Raw genomic sequence first — 12,317 nt, 5'->3', positions numbered from 1 at the left:
CATTCAGATGTGTCCAGCCAGATTTCCAAACCCCTGGTCCTCCAAGTGTTCTGGTAGGAGCTGTCCACCAGAGAGAGGGTTTAATCCCCTGGCCTCTCGTCTCCTTGTTTCCAGATACTCAAGTGTGATCGTGCAAAACCGTGCCATCTCTGGGCCTCTTCTACTGCAGCCACAGGTCCTGGCAAAGTAGTGGGGTCCAGGTCCCCTGGAGGGAATGAGCTTAGTGGATGGGAAGAGTAGAAGCCATGGGGGGTGTCGCTGGGAGGAGCTGGGCACTTAGAGGGGGCGCTTGTGCTGGTGGGAGGAGGTGTGGTTGCCCAGCTGTCATCCTCTAATGTCATTTCCTTTGCAGGTCCCTAATGTCAACAAGCAGGATTCTGTTGCTGCTGCCTTAGAGTGGCAGAGGAAGCTGGAGGCTGCTGAGGCTCTGTTGGCTCTGAGGGACACTCCTCTGCCTCCTCCTAACTTTGCCTCTCTACAACCGCTTGGCAACATGCCAAATAGCTATCTTCCTGAACATGGACCACAAGGTGGAGAGAGTTGGGAAGTTGGAGGGGTTGTGGTAATGTAGTTGGACCTGGGACCTTTGAGTTTGAACTGTCTTCTCTCTGACACTTTAGTTCCTCAGTCTGTCTTAGGAGATGGTATTCCAGGGGCTGCTCAGTGGACCTTAAGTTAGCAACTGTTGCTCAACAGCAAATGGCCAGTGCCTAAATTCAACAAAAAACACACAAAAAACAAAACAAAAAACCAAAAACAACAAAACTGACACCCTACCACCATCACCATCACAACAACAACTAAGAAGCCAGGTAGACTAAGGCTCCCAAAGTGGCCAGGTCTTATCTGAGTTCAAGAGCATATTAAATAGAGGGAATAGACTTAGGCATGTGACTCCCAGCCCAGGTCAGCATTCCCTGTTCACTAAAGACTGAAGAGGCCTGGGAGGTCATGCACAGGAAGGAATGATCTGAAAGGGAACGAGGGCGTGGGGATGGATGACCTCAGAGCATTTTGATGTATAGATATGGAGGCTGCGTGCCTTCCAGTCATGAGCTCAGAGGAGAGAGAATTCCATAGCTGTGGAGGCTGGGAAGGAAGGCCGAGCCCTGATGACAAAACCAAACCAAACCAAAGCAAACCAGATCAAACCAGACCAAAGCAGAACAAACCAAACAACAAGGAAGAACAACCTGATGAAGGGCGTTAGTGGGGACCACTGTGGGTGGTCGAAACACTAAAATGAAGAGCAATGAGGGAAAATTGACTCTCTGCTTCTCACAGAGGTCTGGGAGAAATGGTGATGGACACTAGGCCAGAAAATCTAGGGGAGGAGTGTGAGGAGGGGCAGAACGTCCCTTACCCAGTGAGGATCCTATCTACAGACCCCAGATTTGACAAAGTGGTATTTTGGTGACTGTGACGGAAAAATGGTGGAGCCCAGATCAGAGATAAGGGGACGTGTCTGTTCCCAGATGCAGGGACAAACCTTAGGTTGGGTGCGTCACCAAAGTGGGAGGGTCTGCCGGGTGACGACACATATGTGATTTGGCTCTGGCCTCTCCTTTTGTGTTTTCAGGTTCTGATGGAGAGAAGGGGCTGCAGCCTCGTAGCCGCCACCTACCACGCTCAAGGGCTGCCAACTCCGTCTCTCTTACTGGAAGTCTGGAGTGCATGTCCTTCTTCACCTAAGAGACCAGAGGGGGAGGTCTCACTACAGCACTGCCTATTTAGTATCTTGTTTCATCTAAAGGAACAAGTGTTTTTAAATATTTTTATTTTTTGCAATGAGATCTCACACAGCGAGCCTGGACTTGGATTCAGTACACAGCTGACGATGATTTTGAACTCCTGATTTTTTTCTCCACCTCCCAAGTGCTCAGATTATAGGCATGTTTTACCATGCCTGGCTTTCTAAAAATTATCATTAAGTTTTCAGGAGTTTTGTAAGCTTCCAGACCCTTTTATGGTATAGGGCATTTACTTGAGTAAGGTTTGAGGTTGCACATCTCTCTCTCTCTCTCTCTCTCTCTCTCTCTCTCTCTCTCTCTCTCTCTCTCTCTCTCTCTCTCTGTTATTCCTTTGGAATAATTGCATTCTGTGGCTCGTAGAGAAAAAAAAACAGTATTGTGTGCTCTAATGTGACCAATCACTGGGATTCCGAGTGGGCTCGGATGCCAGCATTTTCATTTGTCCTGTGATTGTTCACTCGCTGGCACACCATGTAATCATTCATGTGGAATCACGAAGACTTTCCAATGTGTCCAGGCATGTGTAGAGGGGCAAATAATAAACATGTGCTGTAGGCTCTGAACAATGTGAGTCGTTTTTTAAAACACCATAAGACAAATATCAAGGAGGGTTGTGACCTCCACCAAGTATGCAAGTAGACAAGTCATTTATTATTTAATTAACTATTGAATGAAACTTCCAACGTCCATGCAGCAGGCATCGGGTAGAAGGCTTTCGCAAAAGCGCCCTTTATTTGTTTCCCAGGGTAACGCACAGAAAGATTGACAGGAACGTTTTAAAGCCAGACTATTCCAGGTCTTCTGTTAATGTTCCAAGCAGGTGAACTGCGGGCCCCACCAGGCAGACAGCCAACGAACTGGCCACAGCTCGATGTAGACATTTTAGTGTCCTTTTACTTCTGTCCTTTCTTCACTGCCTCGTTAAAAAAATCAGGATCTCACTGTGGAGTTCCAGCTGACCATGAGATCACTCTGTACCTCAGGCTCACCTCCAAGGATCTTACCATGATCTTTCTGACTCAGCCTCTCATGGCTAAGATTGCAGACATGATTTACCCTGTCTGGCTTGCTGCTTGTATTTGTGATGACACGTGTTTGAAGGTGACGCTATCCAACACCACAATTCCTTTATTTTCTGAGGCTCTGAGAAGTCAGGCTTCTTACATTCCCTGTCTGCTGGCCGAGAAGCCAGCCTGTGAAATAACCGAGGATTTGGAGAATTAAGCTGGGCTGACGTCCATCACATACCTTCTTTCTTCCTTTCATTCCAAAGTTTGTGATCCTCCAGTGACAGACGAATGTGTCCCCATGCGCCTGCAGTGGTATGACGTCAAAGCCACGCCTTGTTTCCACAGTTAAGTGAAAGGGGAAATGTATTTTGGTAGAAGAACATAGCATAAGAAGAGGAGGGAAGACAGAAGGAGTAACACAATAGACATTTGGGGAAAGTAAGAGACTGATGTCCCTGGACCCTTTGATTTTTTCGAGGCCTGGTGTCCTTGTATCAGAGGTCTTCAGATCTGACAATCTCCCGTCCAAGGGTTTCATAATGAGTCTCTATCTGGAATATTTTAGTTCTCTTTGCATCCCTGTGTAAATTTTCAGTGTTAAACTTTTGGGTATGTCTCCCCTTGTCGTGTCCGGTCAGAGTTCACAGGTTTAAAACCTCACGTCTGTTCTGTTTTGACCCTCATACGTTTTTGACTCTCATACGTTACATGGCGTCCATGGTTAGGTCTGACCATATCCATCATTTCAGAGCATCATTAGAGTGTTTTGATTTGAACAGTAAGTGTTGAGGTAAAACCATCTCTGCTGTCATACAGGCCGAACACAAGCTTTCTAGGGGAAAGGGAGTTCAAGGCGGTAAATTCTCTATGCCCCTCACTTGCTGAATTTACAGTTCCAGCCAATGAACTCCCAAGCTGAGAGATGTTTTTAAATTCAGACTGCCAGAGTAACTACTATATAAACATGAATAATAGTGAGAGGTTGAAAATAAATAGGGATTGATGAATTTTGACTACACGTTTCTTAATTTACGGTATAGCGGACACGGCGGTGATCTTATATAATTTAGATTATAGTGATTGCCTGCGTGTCGGAATGACACTCGAGCGACTTAAAGGTTATCAATTGACTGTTGTGGTCCAGGAAGAGCCTATCCCACTTTTCCCCACAAGGTGAACTCAAAGGAGATCCAATTAACATTCTGCTGCCAAAAAGGCAAAGAACAGATTATAGCCTCTGGGAAAATAGTATTTTAATAACAAAAAGATTTTTGGGAAATATTGAGCAGAGTGTACAGTTAAAGTATTTGATGTTTCAATGCACATTTGTGTACTTAGCCACATATTGCTATGTGATTAGCTACACTAGAGATGAACATCTTCATTTTAGATTGGTTTGGAACTGCATCAGAACAGAAGGATACATAGCCCAGAAACTCACCGACCCCCACCCCACCCCCGTACGTATTCTTGTGAGGCAAGACACTGCAATTTTGTGTCACAGTTTGGAAGTGATACTGATATATTTTGCACTTTCAGTAGATCTGCTAGTAATCCCTGCCTGTTCTCCACTTGACAAAATCAATATCCCATAAATAGAAGTTCTGAAAGTGTTTACCTAGTGAAAGTCAGGAGCATAAAACAGAATGAGATATGCAGCAGCAAAACATGTGGGTTAAAATTAGATTGCACACAGCAGTACAGGGTTCAGAAGAGCACGGGTAGCACCACCGACAGGAAATCCCCAAGACACTTGTGCAATTGTGAGGAGATGATAACATGACCGAAAGGGGATGGATGAGAAACAAGAGGGAGAGCCCTTTGCAGAGATACAGAACACACTGGATCAAATCAAGGATTGGCTTCAATGCAATTCTCCAGCCCTAAGACCCAAGAGAACAGGCAACAGAAGACTTCTGAATTGGTCTCCTTCCTCCAGAATCGGCAGATTAGGTAATTCATGTCATCTTTCCTTGTGACGTCATCCACATATGAAGACACTGACATTTCCAGAATTGCACGCACATGGTGATCACACCCCGGCTGCCTCTTGCAGAGGCACAGAGAGTCAGATGTCAGTCTCGTAATAGGGATTTGATTTGATCCTGGAGCAGTACAAGTAATGTCAGTGGATCTGAAAAACTTACGTTCTGATGTCACATTAAGGCGATTGTGGGGACCTGGTTCCTGAAGTCTGCAAGAAGCAGCAGCTGAACAGGTCCTCTGGGAGGAGTTAAAAGGGTTAGCCCAACTTTAACAGCATTTACAGCGAGCTGTATTTTCTGCTGCTCCTCCTCATTTGAGAACTTCTACAGTTAACACTTTCAAAAACTACAGCATAAACTGCCAATGCAAATTCAAAATGCAATTTGTAAACCTTTGAACTTGCCCAGGTCTGAAGCAATCTTGATACTGTAATGTTGTGTTGAGAAAAGCCAGGCTTAATAACAGCTATATTTTTCAAATGTATAAAGATATACCTTTAGGCCAAACGTTTAAAGAGCTCATGATGAATAGGTGACGCATACAGTTCTGAGTATCTTCCAAATGGGTGAAAAGCAAACCCATCATGTCTTCAGCTCTGGCTGGTAGTTCATTTCCTATCACTGAAAATTCACACTCCTGTCTAAGTGAATTACCTAACTACTCCAGGGTAGAGATGGGAAGTTGAATTTACATAGCTTCCTTCTTCCCTCCCTTACGGTCATCTCTAGGCTCTGTAGCTGTGCGGTCGTGGTCTTTTATCCTGACATATCTCTTGTCTCCCTGGTCTCCCCTGTTGTCTCAAACTCTGTTTGTCAGCAAATCCCACTGCATCGGAGACCTGGAATCCCATGGTTGATACTCAGAGAGTCTCGTATGCACACACAGTAAGTGTGAGCTTTTGTCTCTGGTGAGGATGACGTTGTTGGGCCTGCTCTGTCATTCTATTCTTCACTCCCTATTCCAGTCATCCTGCAGGTGATTGTGGGGAACATCACTCTGATGAGGAGAATGCATCCAAGATGCTTAATGTCTCATTCAGATTAATGCCTTAACATGAAATTCCTCCAAACCCTGAAACACTTCTGTCTCCAAACCATTTCTTTCAGTGATGTAAGCCTTCACAGTCCTTCCAACTCTACACCAAGAAGATATTGCTTTAGTTTGAGTGTCTCTCTCTCTCTCTCTCTCTCTCTCTCTCTCTCTCTCTGTGTGTGTGTGTGTGTGTGTGTGTGTGTGTGTGTGTGTGTGTGTAGGCCTGGGAACAAAATTAAGTGTTTTCTTCTATCACTCTCCACCTGAAGACCCCAATATTCACCTGTGTCCACTACTAGCCCTGGGGTTTCTGTTTATTCTGTGTGCTGGGTTTCTGAACTCAGGTCTTCCTACTGCGGCAGTAAGGTCTACATGTTCTGAGCCACATGTCAGCCTTAGGTTAGTGCATGTGGTGTACAAATATATCATTCCTGTATTTCAACATACCTTGTTTTCAACACTGACCATCAATATGATGGGCCAGACAACTGAACAGACAGTCTGGAAACAAGCATATGGCTGATAAGTATCTTCAAAGTGTTCAACATCCATAGCCATCAGAGAAAGGCAAAGCAAAAGTACACTGAACTTCCATTTCATCTCAGTGAGAATGGTATCACGAGAAAACAAATGACGATGCGTTGAGGTGAGGTCATGGGGAGAGGGAAACCATGACTGTCAGTGCAAGTATAAGCTGATGCAGCCGCTGCGGGGATCAGCGTGCAAGTTCCCAGAAGGCTAAAACTGTAAAACCAGAAGCGGTATCACTTCTAGGTATGCAGCCTCTAAGTCCTATCACTGTGGTATTTGCATGCTCACTCTTGCTCTGTTCCACAATAATGAGCAAATGAAATCAGTGTAGATGGCATCAACTGATGAATTGATAGTGCAAATATAGGACATACACAAAATTTAGATTTTAATCAGCCATAACGAAAAGTGAAATTTACAGGACAATGGGAGGTATTGGAAAACTTAGTACGTTGAGGAAAGCCAATTCAGAAATACAGTATTTTATGTTAATCTCATATGTGGATCCTTTTCACTCACACACACACACTCACACACACACACACTCACACACGCGTGCACACACACACACTCACACATTCACACACGCGCGCACACACACACACTCACACACACACGCGCGCGCGCGCACACACACACACACTCACACACACACACTCACACACACGCGCGCACACACACACACTCACACACACACTCACACACACGCGCGCACACACACACACATACACACTCACACACGCGCGCGCACACACACACGCACACACACGCGCGCACACACACACACTCACACACACACTCACACACGCGCGCACACACACACACGCGCGCGCACACACACACTTACACACTCACACACGCGCGCCCACACACACACGCGCGCACACACACACTCACACACACACTCACACACACACTCACACACACACACTCACACACACACACACACACACACGTGTGCGCGTGTTTTGGCAGAAATCAGGAAACTAGGCAGAGACCGTGAGAGGGGGAAGAAAGAAGCTTCAAGGAAGCAGATAAGGAAGGTAGTCGCAAACCTGTGAAAGGAAAGTGGAAAGGGGACTCTGAGGCCCAGCTGTGTACAAGTGGGGCCAGGGACAAGGAGCTGAGGAGGAGGAACAGGTGTGTGGAAAGAATCCAAGAGCACAAAATAGGCATGAAGGGGACAGCAGGAAACCTGTTCCTTACATCAGATTAGAACAGTCTATCAGTAGTCAGTTTCTGGTTGAAATAGATTACTGTTCTTTCAAGTTTTTTTCTGCTGTGACGGTATTTTTTTTTCTAAAGAAATGATCTCAACAAATTGTGATATGTCCTAAAAGGGTCTGAAAATTGTGATCCTCCTGACTGAACATTGAAAATATCTGGTTTTCCAGGCAGAATATTAGGCTCTCCCCTCCCCCTGCCTGCCTCTCTCTCTCTCTCTCTCTCTCTCTCTCTCTCTCTCTCTCTCACACACACACACACACACACACACACACACACAGACACAAACACACACACACATACACACACACACACACACACAACGTCAAACTCATCATTGTCCTGTATTCCCTTAGCCTTTGTTAATGGCAATGATTCCTTTCAGTGGTACTCCAATTAATTGTTTCATGGAGATTTGAAGTACTATTGTCAGTTTTGTTTCATGTGTAGGCTTGTTTTTCCTTCATGTATTTCCACAGAAGGGAAAAGAAGCTGCCAGGTCTCCTTGAACTAGAGTTGGCGATATTCGCTAGCTACCATGTGTGTGTGCTGGGAATCGAACCTGGGTCCTCTAGAAGAGTAGTTAGTGCTCTTAACTGCCAAGGTGTCTCTCTATCCATTCTACTGCCTGTTGAGAGTCATTTTGGTATTCTTGTAGGGAAGTTCTTCGAAGGACACCTTTCCCCAATTTTCTTTTATCACGCATCACCTTTAACCCAACATCACTTTTAAATAATGTTATAAACGCATGTTGATTACTTTGCTGACCCCTAAAATAATCTTTCACATATATTATGAGACCTTGGGAGTGCTCGAGGAGGTGTGTGGCACATCAAAGTCCAGTCTTGTAAAGGATGGTGTCTTTGAGAAGTTCCTCTGGGCAGAACTGTGTGCTGCATTGTTCTGGATGACGTGTACATGTCGGCACCTGTACATGGTTCGGTGTTAGGTCCCAGAAGAGATAACCTCCAAGAACTGGGAGGAAGATGCAGAATCAGCTGTGGAGGTGAGAGGATGCTAGAACCTGGATAGAAGAAAACCAATGTCTGGTGACAGAATCCACCCACACCAGCTCCTGCCCTCCTATTGATCCTGGCACATGTCGCCCAACTGAAGGCACAAGTTCACAGGAGTGTTTGTGTGTCTTTCCTGGATCGCTAGCTAGTCCCTCCCTCAGGGTGGGTTTTAAATCCAGCTAGAGCTGGATTTCAGAAGTTCTGAGGAGAAAAGACCAAGGCATCCGAGAGTCTCTGCAAGGGAGCTGGGTAGTCATGGTCTCTCAGTGTTCTGCCTCAAATGTGGAGAGCCCACATTCTTATGGGAAGAGGGAGATTTACCTGTTGCAGATCTTATTGTTAATTGTTTTGAAATACCTGACAAAAACAGCTTAAGTGAGTAACCATTTATTTAGGGTCAGAATTCAGAGAAACACACTCCAGCATTCCTGGCACCAGGACTGGCCCTGACCTTGGTCTGTGGCACTGACCAGGGTGTAGAGAAAAGTGAATACCTTCCAGCTGACTTTCTCCCTATTCCTGTTGTTTTAAGTCTGTCACCCCAGACCATGAGGTGGGACCACCCTCGTTCTGGATGGATAGTCCAACCTCAGTGACACGTCTCTGGAAACAGCCTCAGAGACCCATTCGTGGGTGATGTGTGTGATGGTTGATATCTTAAGTGCTTCTTAACGTAATCAAGTGGATGGTACAAATTAACTCTGGTATCACGTCATGCACAGCTGCCACACCTTGTGCTTTACTACACACTGCTTTGTACAGAAAATAGAAAGCCAAGCTACTCATGCTGAATCTAGGAACATCGGGGGCAAAACTGCAGGAATGATAGGCACTTGGACCTCAAGGACTTTCACGACTGAAAACAGAGGTGTGAGAGAGTCGAGCCGTTCAAGTGCATAATTACATGAAAAACACAAATGGCCCTTGGGGAAAATGTGACTAATGAGACTGCAATAAATAATTGATTTCCACTTATAAAATACTAGAAACCATTACAGGAAAATGTACTGTTGACTGTATACACACCAGCAGTTGCTGTCACCTGTTCCTTGAATGAACAAATTTTAAAGGACATGAGAGATTGTGTATTTCAATGCCAGACCTGCCTCACAGTTCATCACCTGGCTAGAAAACTATGTTCAGGTACTTGTAGTGATGATAAACAGAGAATTGGAGGTTTTCTGCAATCTGCAGGTTGGATCCCTTTCATCTGCTGCTCTGACATACCCGGCATATCAGTTACATCGTCTTTCTAGAGGCTGCAAAGGCATGGATTGATCCATAAACCTTACTTAGATCACGGGTTCCTATGCTTACCACTTGCTAATACTGGGCCCGTTTCTACTAACGTTGCTGTCAGGCTATACCTCTATGCTGATAAAACAGCTTTCTCCTAACCCAAAACCTAAGCTGAAACCATATGCAGAAGCACGAATATGCCAAAGTGAATATAAGGCAGACATGTGTGGATTTGGCAGGATTTGAACCAGACCTACTTCCTTAACAGAATAAAACCTACCTCCTTAACAGAATAAAACCTACCTCCTTACAGAATAAAAGTGTTTGTACTTAGGAGGTACGTGCTTCAGAGACCATAGTCTGTCATGATTTTGTAGAAAATAAATTGACAGTCTCAAATTTGCTTCCCTGCCACAGATACTCCCAGTTTTATTTTTATCATGGTTCTCTGTCATGACTATTGGAGGAGTACCTTCCAGTTAAGACCCACTACTACTACCCACTACCCATGGTCCAGTGCTCTTTCCTTCGGAGTTGTAGTCTGTGTCATCCAGAAATGGTGTTCAAACTGTATTTAGGGATGTTTTTCTGTGTACCATATTTAACTGTTTCAGTACTCCTTGCTGGAATTAGACGTACCTCCTGCAAGATGCGCACTGTTACATAGAACAAATCCCACACTTCTTTCATTTCATTGTGACAGAGAATGTTTCTCAAAGGACCTTGTAAGCGAACTCACTATGTAACCCAAATAGACCTTGAATTTGCCATCTTATGCGCAAATGAGCTTATACACTTTTACCATTAGGCCAGCTTATGCATACTCCTGCTAGCTGTTTTCAAAGTGATATTTTTGTAGTGGTAGTAGTAGTAGTAGTTGTTGTTGTTATAAGAAATTATCTACTCTCATTCAATATTTTAGTGTACCAGACAAAAAGTGTACTTGTGTCATATCCTGCCATACTTTTAAGAGGCTAAATTTTAATGCATCCCAAGGAAACATGGTCCATATGTGGGCCTGGCTCACTTTTCTCCTTGACTCACTTTACCTTCATGGTCTGAACTCCCTTTCCACTAGACGTACTTGACTCGAGGTCATGCAGAAAATCTTAGCTGACTTCTCTGGAAGTAAATCGATGCTTAATGAATCGATGATTTTCATAACTATATGAAAGAACTACAGGATTAGGAAATAACCAAAGACCTGCTGTTCGCTTCCAAAAGAAGCAAAATCCTTTGCAACATTATATAAAGATCACCTTTAAAACCAACACAGAGAGAGCAGGGTAAAACGGACTGTTTAAACTGTAGTCTGGAAGGTGAGAGAACTGTCTGGCGATCTGGATGCTACTTGCCCTTAACAGATTTTCTGGTGAGATGAATGACTGCGTTTGCCTAACAATAGGGTACGGTCCATAGAAGTTGTGTGGCAAAGTAAGGGAAGGCAAGGGAAAGTGTTGGAAACTCTGAAAAGGCAAGGTGAAACTTCAACCCCTACAAGAACCAAGGGAGTTGAAGCGATGCACTTCTATGGATGGTTCAGGTAAAGGAGTGGTCACTGTATTTGTCATCATCTGTGTCCTCTCAGGCTAAAGAAGATGAAAGGGAGCGATTGTTCCTCTTATTGTATAGCTGGACATGACCTTGCTTAATGAAACGTGCCTGAAAATTATCTGGGAGATAAGATGAACAGAGGCACAAATGAAAGGAGATTTGCACTGAGGGATTAAGACAGTGGAAGGTGGGTAATTGCTGTCCTTTCTCCTCCACTGGATCACTAAGGTTGCCTACAGCCGCAGACACCCCCACCGTCAGCAGAGAGAACAGAGTCGTGCAATGCCAGATCCTGCTTCTCACGCAGGCCTTCTAACCTGAGCGGACAAATATGGAGCTCAACACTGTGTATTAAAGGACACTGTGAGCTTGCCATGGGGCTCCTTCATGCCTATGATCACTCAGAAGGCTGAGGCATGAAGACAAGTGAGGGTAAAACGACAGCCCGATCTACACTGTGCATTGAAGAGCACACAGGGTTACAAAGTAAGACCGTTTTTCAACACAATGTTTGTGGCTAGAGAGACGGCTAGGAAGCTAAGAGCCAGGCTGCTGTTCTGGAGGATGTGGGCTTGATTCCCAGCACCCACATGGCAACTACTAACCATCTACAACAAAGTGAATTCCAGAGGGTCCCAAAAGCTCTTTGAGCTACTGAAGGCACTGCACACACGTGGTACGCAGACACACATGCATGCAAACCACCCAGAAACATTAAATAAATCGGCAAATCTTTAAATAAATTTGAAAACAAGAACAAAAGAAAAGGACAAATTAGAAACCTAGGAACCCACAAGCATCGGTCACTCTGAAGTTAGTCAGTGTTCCAGGATCACTGCTCTAAAGAAATGAAGGTTCAGGTTCTGTATAGGACCTGTTAGCAAAATCTCCATCTTTGCGTGAAAGTAACCCAAGCACAGGGAACGGTGGGGTGTTTGTGTGGGTGTGGATGCACACTGCCCTGTGCACGTATT

The 12,317-nt window shown here is 44.8% G+C and overlaps 1 protein-coding gene across 5 annotated transcripts in view; it reads left to right on the top strand.

The window, feature by feature from the left end:
- The window catches only part of Dmrtc1b (DMRT-like family C1b), a 34,835-nt gene extending 32,521 nt beyond the window's left edge, over nucleotides 1-2,314 (top strand). For 3 of the 5 annotated variants that reach the window (XM_087601166.1, XM_087601165.1, XM_087601167.1), the window contains 3 exons: nucleotides 115-175; nucleotides 353-530; nucleotides 1,580-2,314. In XM_087601166.1, the coding sequence (XP_087457292.1) occupies nucleotides 115-175; nucleotides 353-530; nucleotides 1,580-1,692 (352 nt within the window). In that variant the 3' untranslated portion in view covers nucleotides 1,693-2,314. The remainder of the gene's footprint in view (nucleotides 1-114; nucleotides 176-352; nucleotides 531-1,579) is intronic. The other 2 variants (XR_015646997.1, XR_015646998.1) reach the window with 1 other exon arrangement.
- Nucleotides 2,315-12,317: the final 10,003 nt, after the last annotated feature.

This window comes from Rattus norvegicus, chromosome X, assembly GCF_021556685.1.
Source record: "Rattus norvegicus strain SHRSP/BbbUtx chromosome X, alternate assembly SHRSP_T2T, whole genome shotgun sequence".
In the NCBI taxonomy this organism is placed as follows: domain Eukaryota; kingdom Metazoa; phylum Chordata; class Mammalia; order Rodentia; family Muridae; genus Rattus; species Rattus norvegicus.
This window is presented reverse-complemented; position numbering and strand designations above follow the sequence as displayed.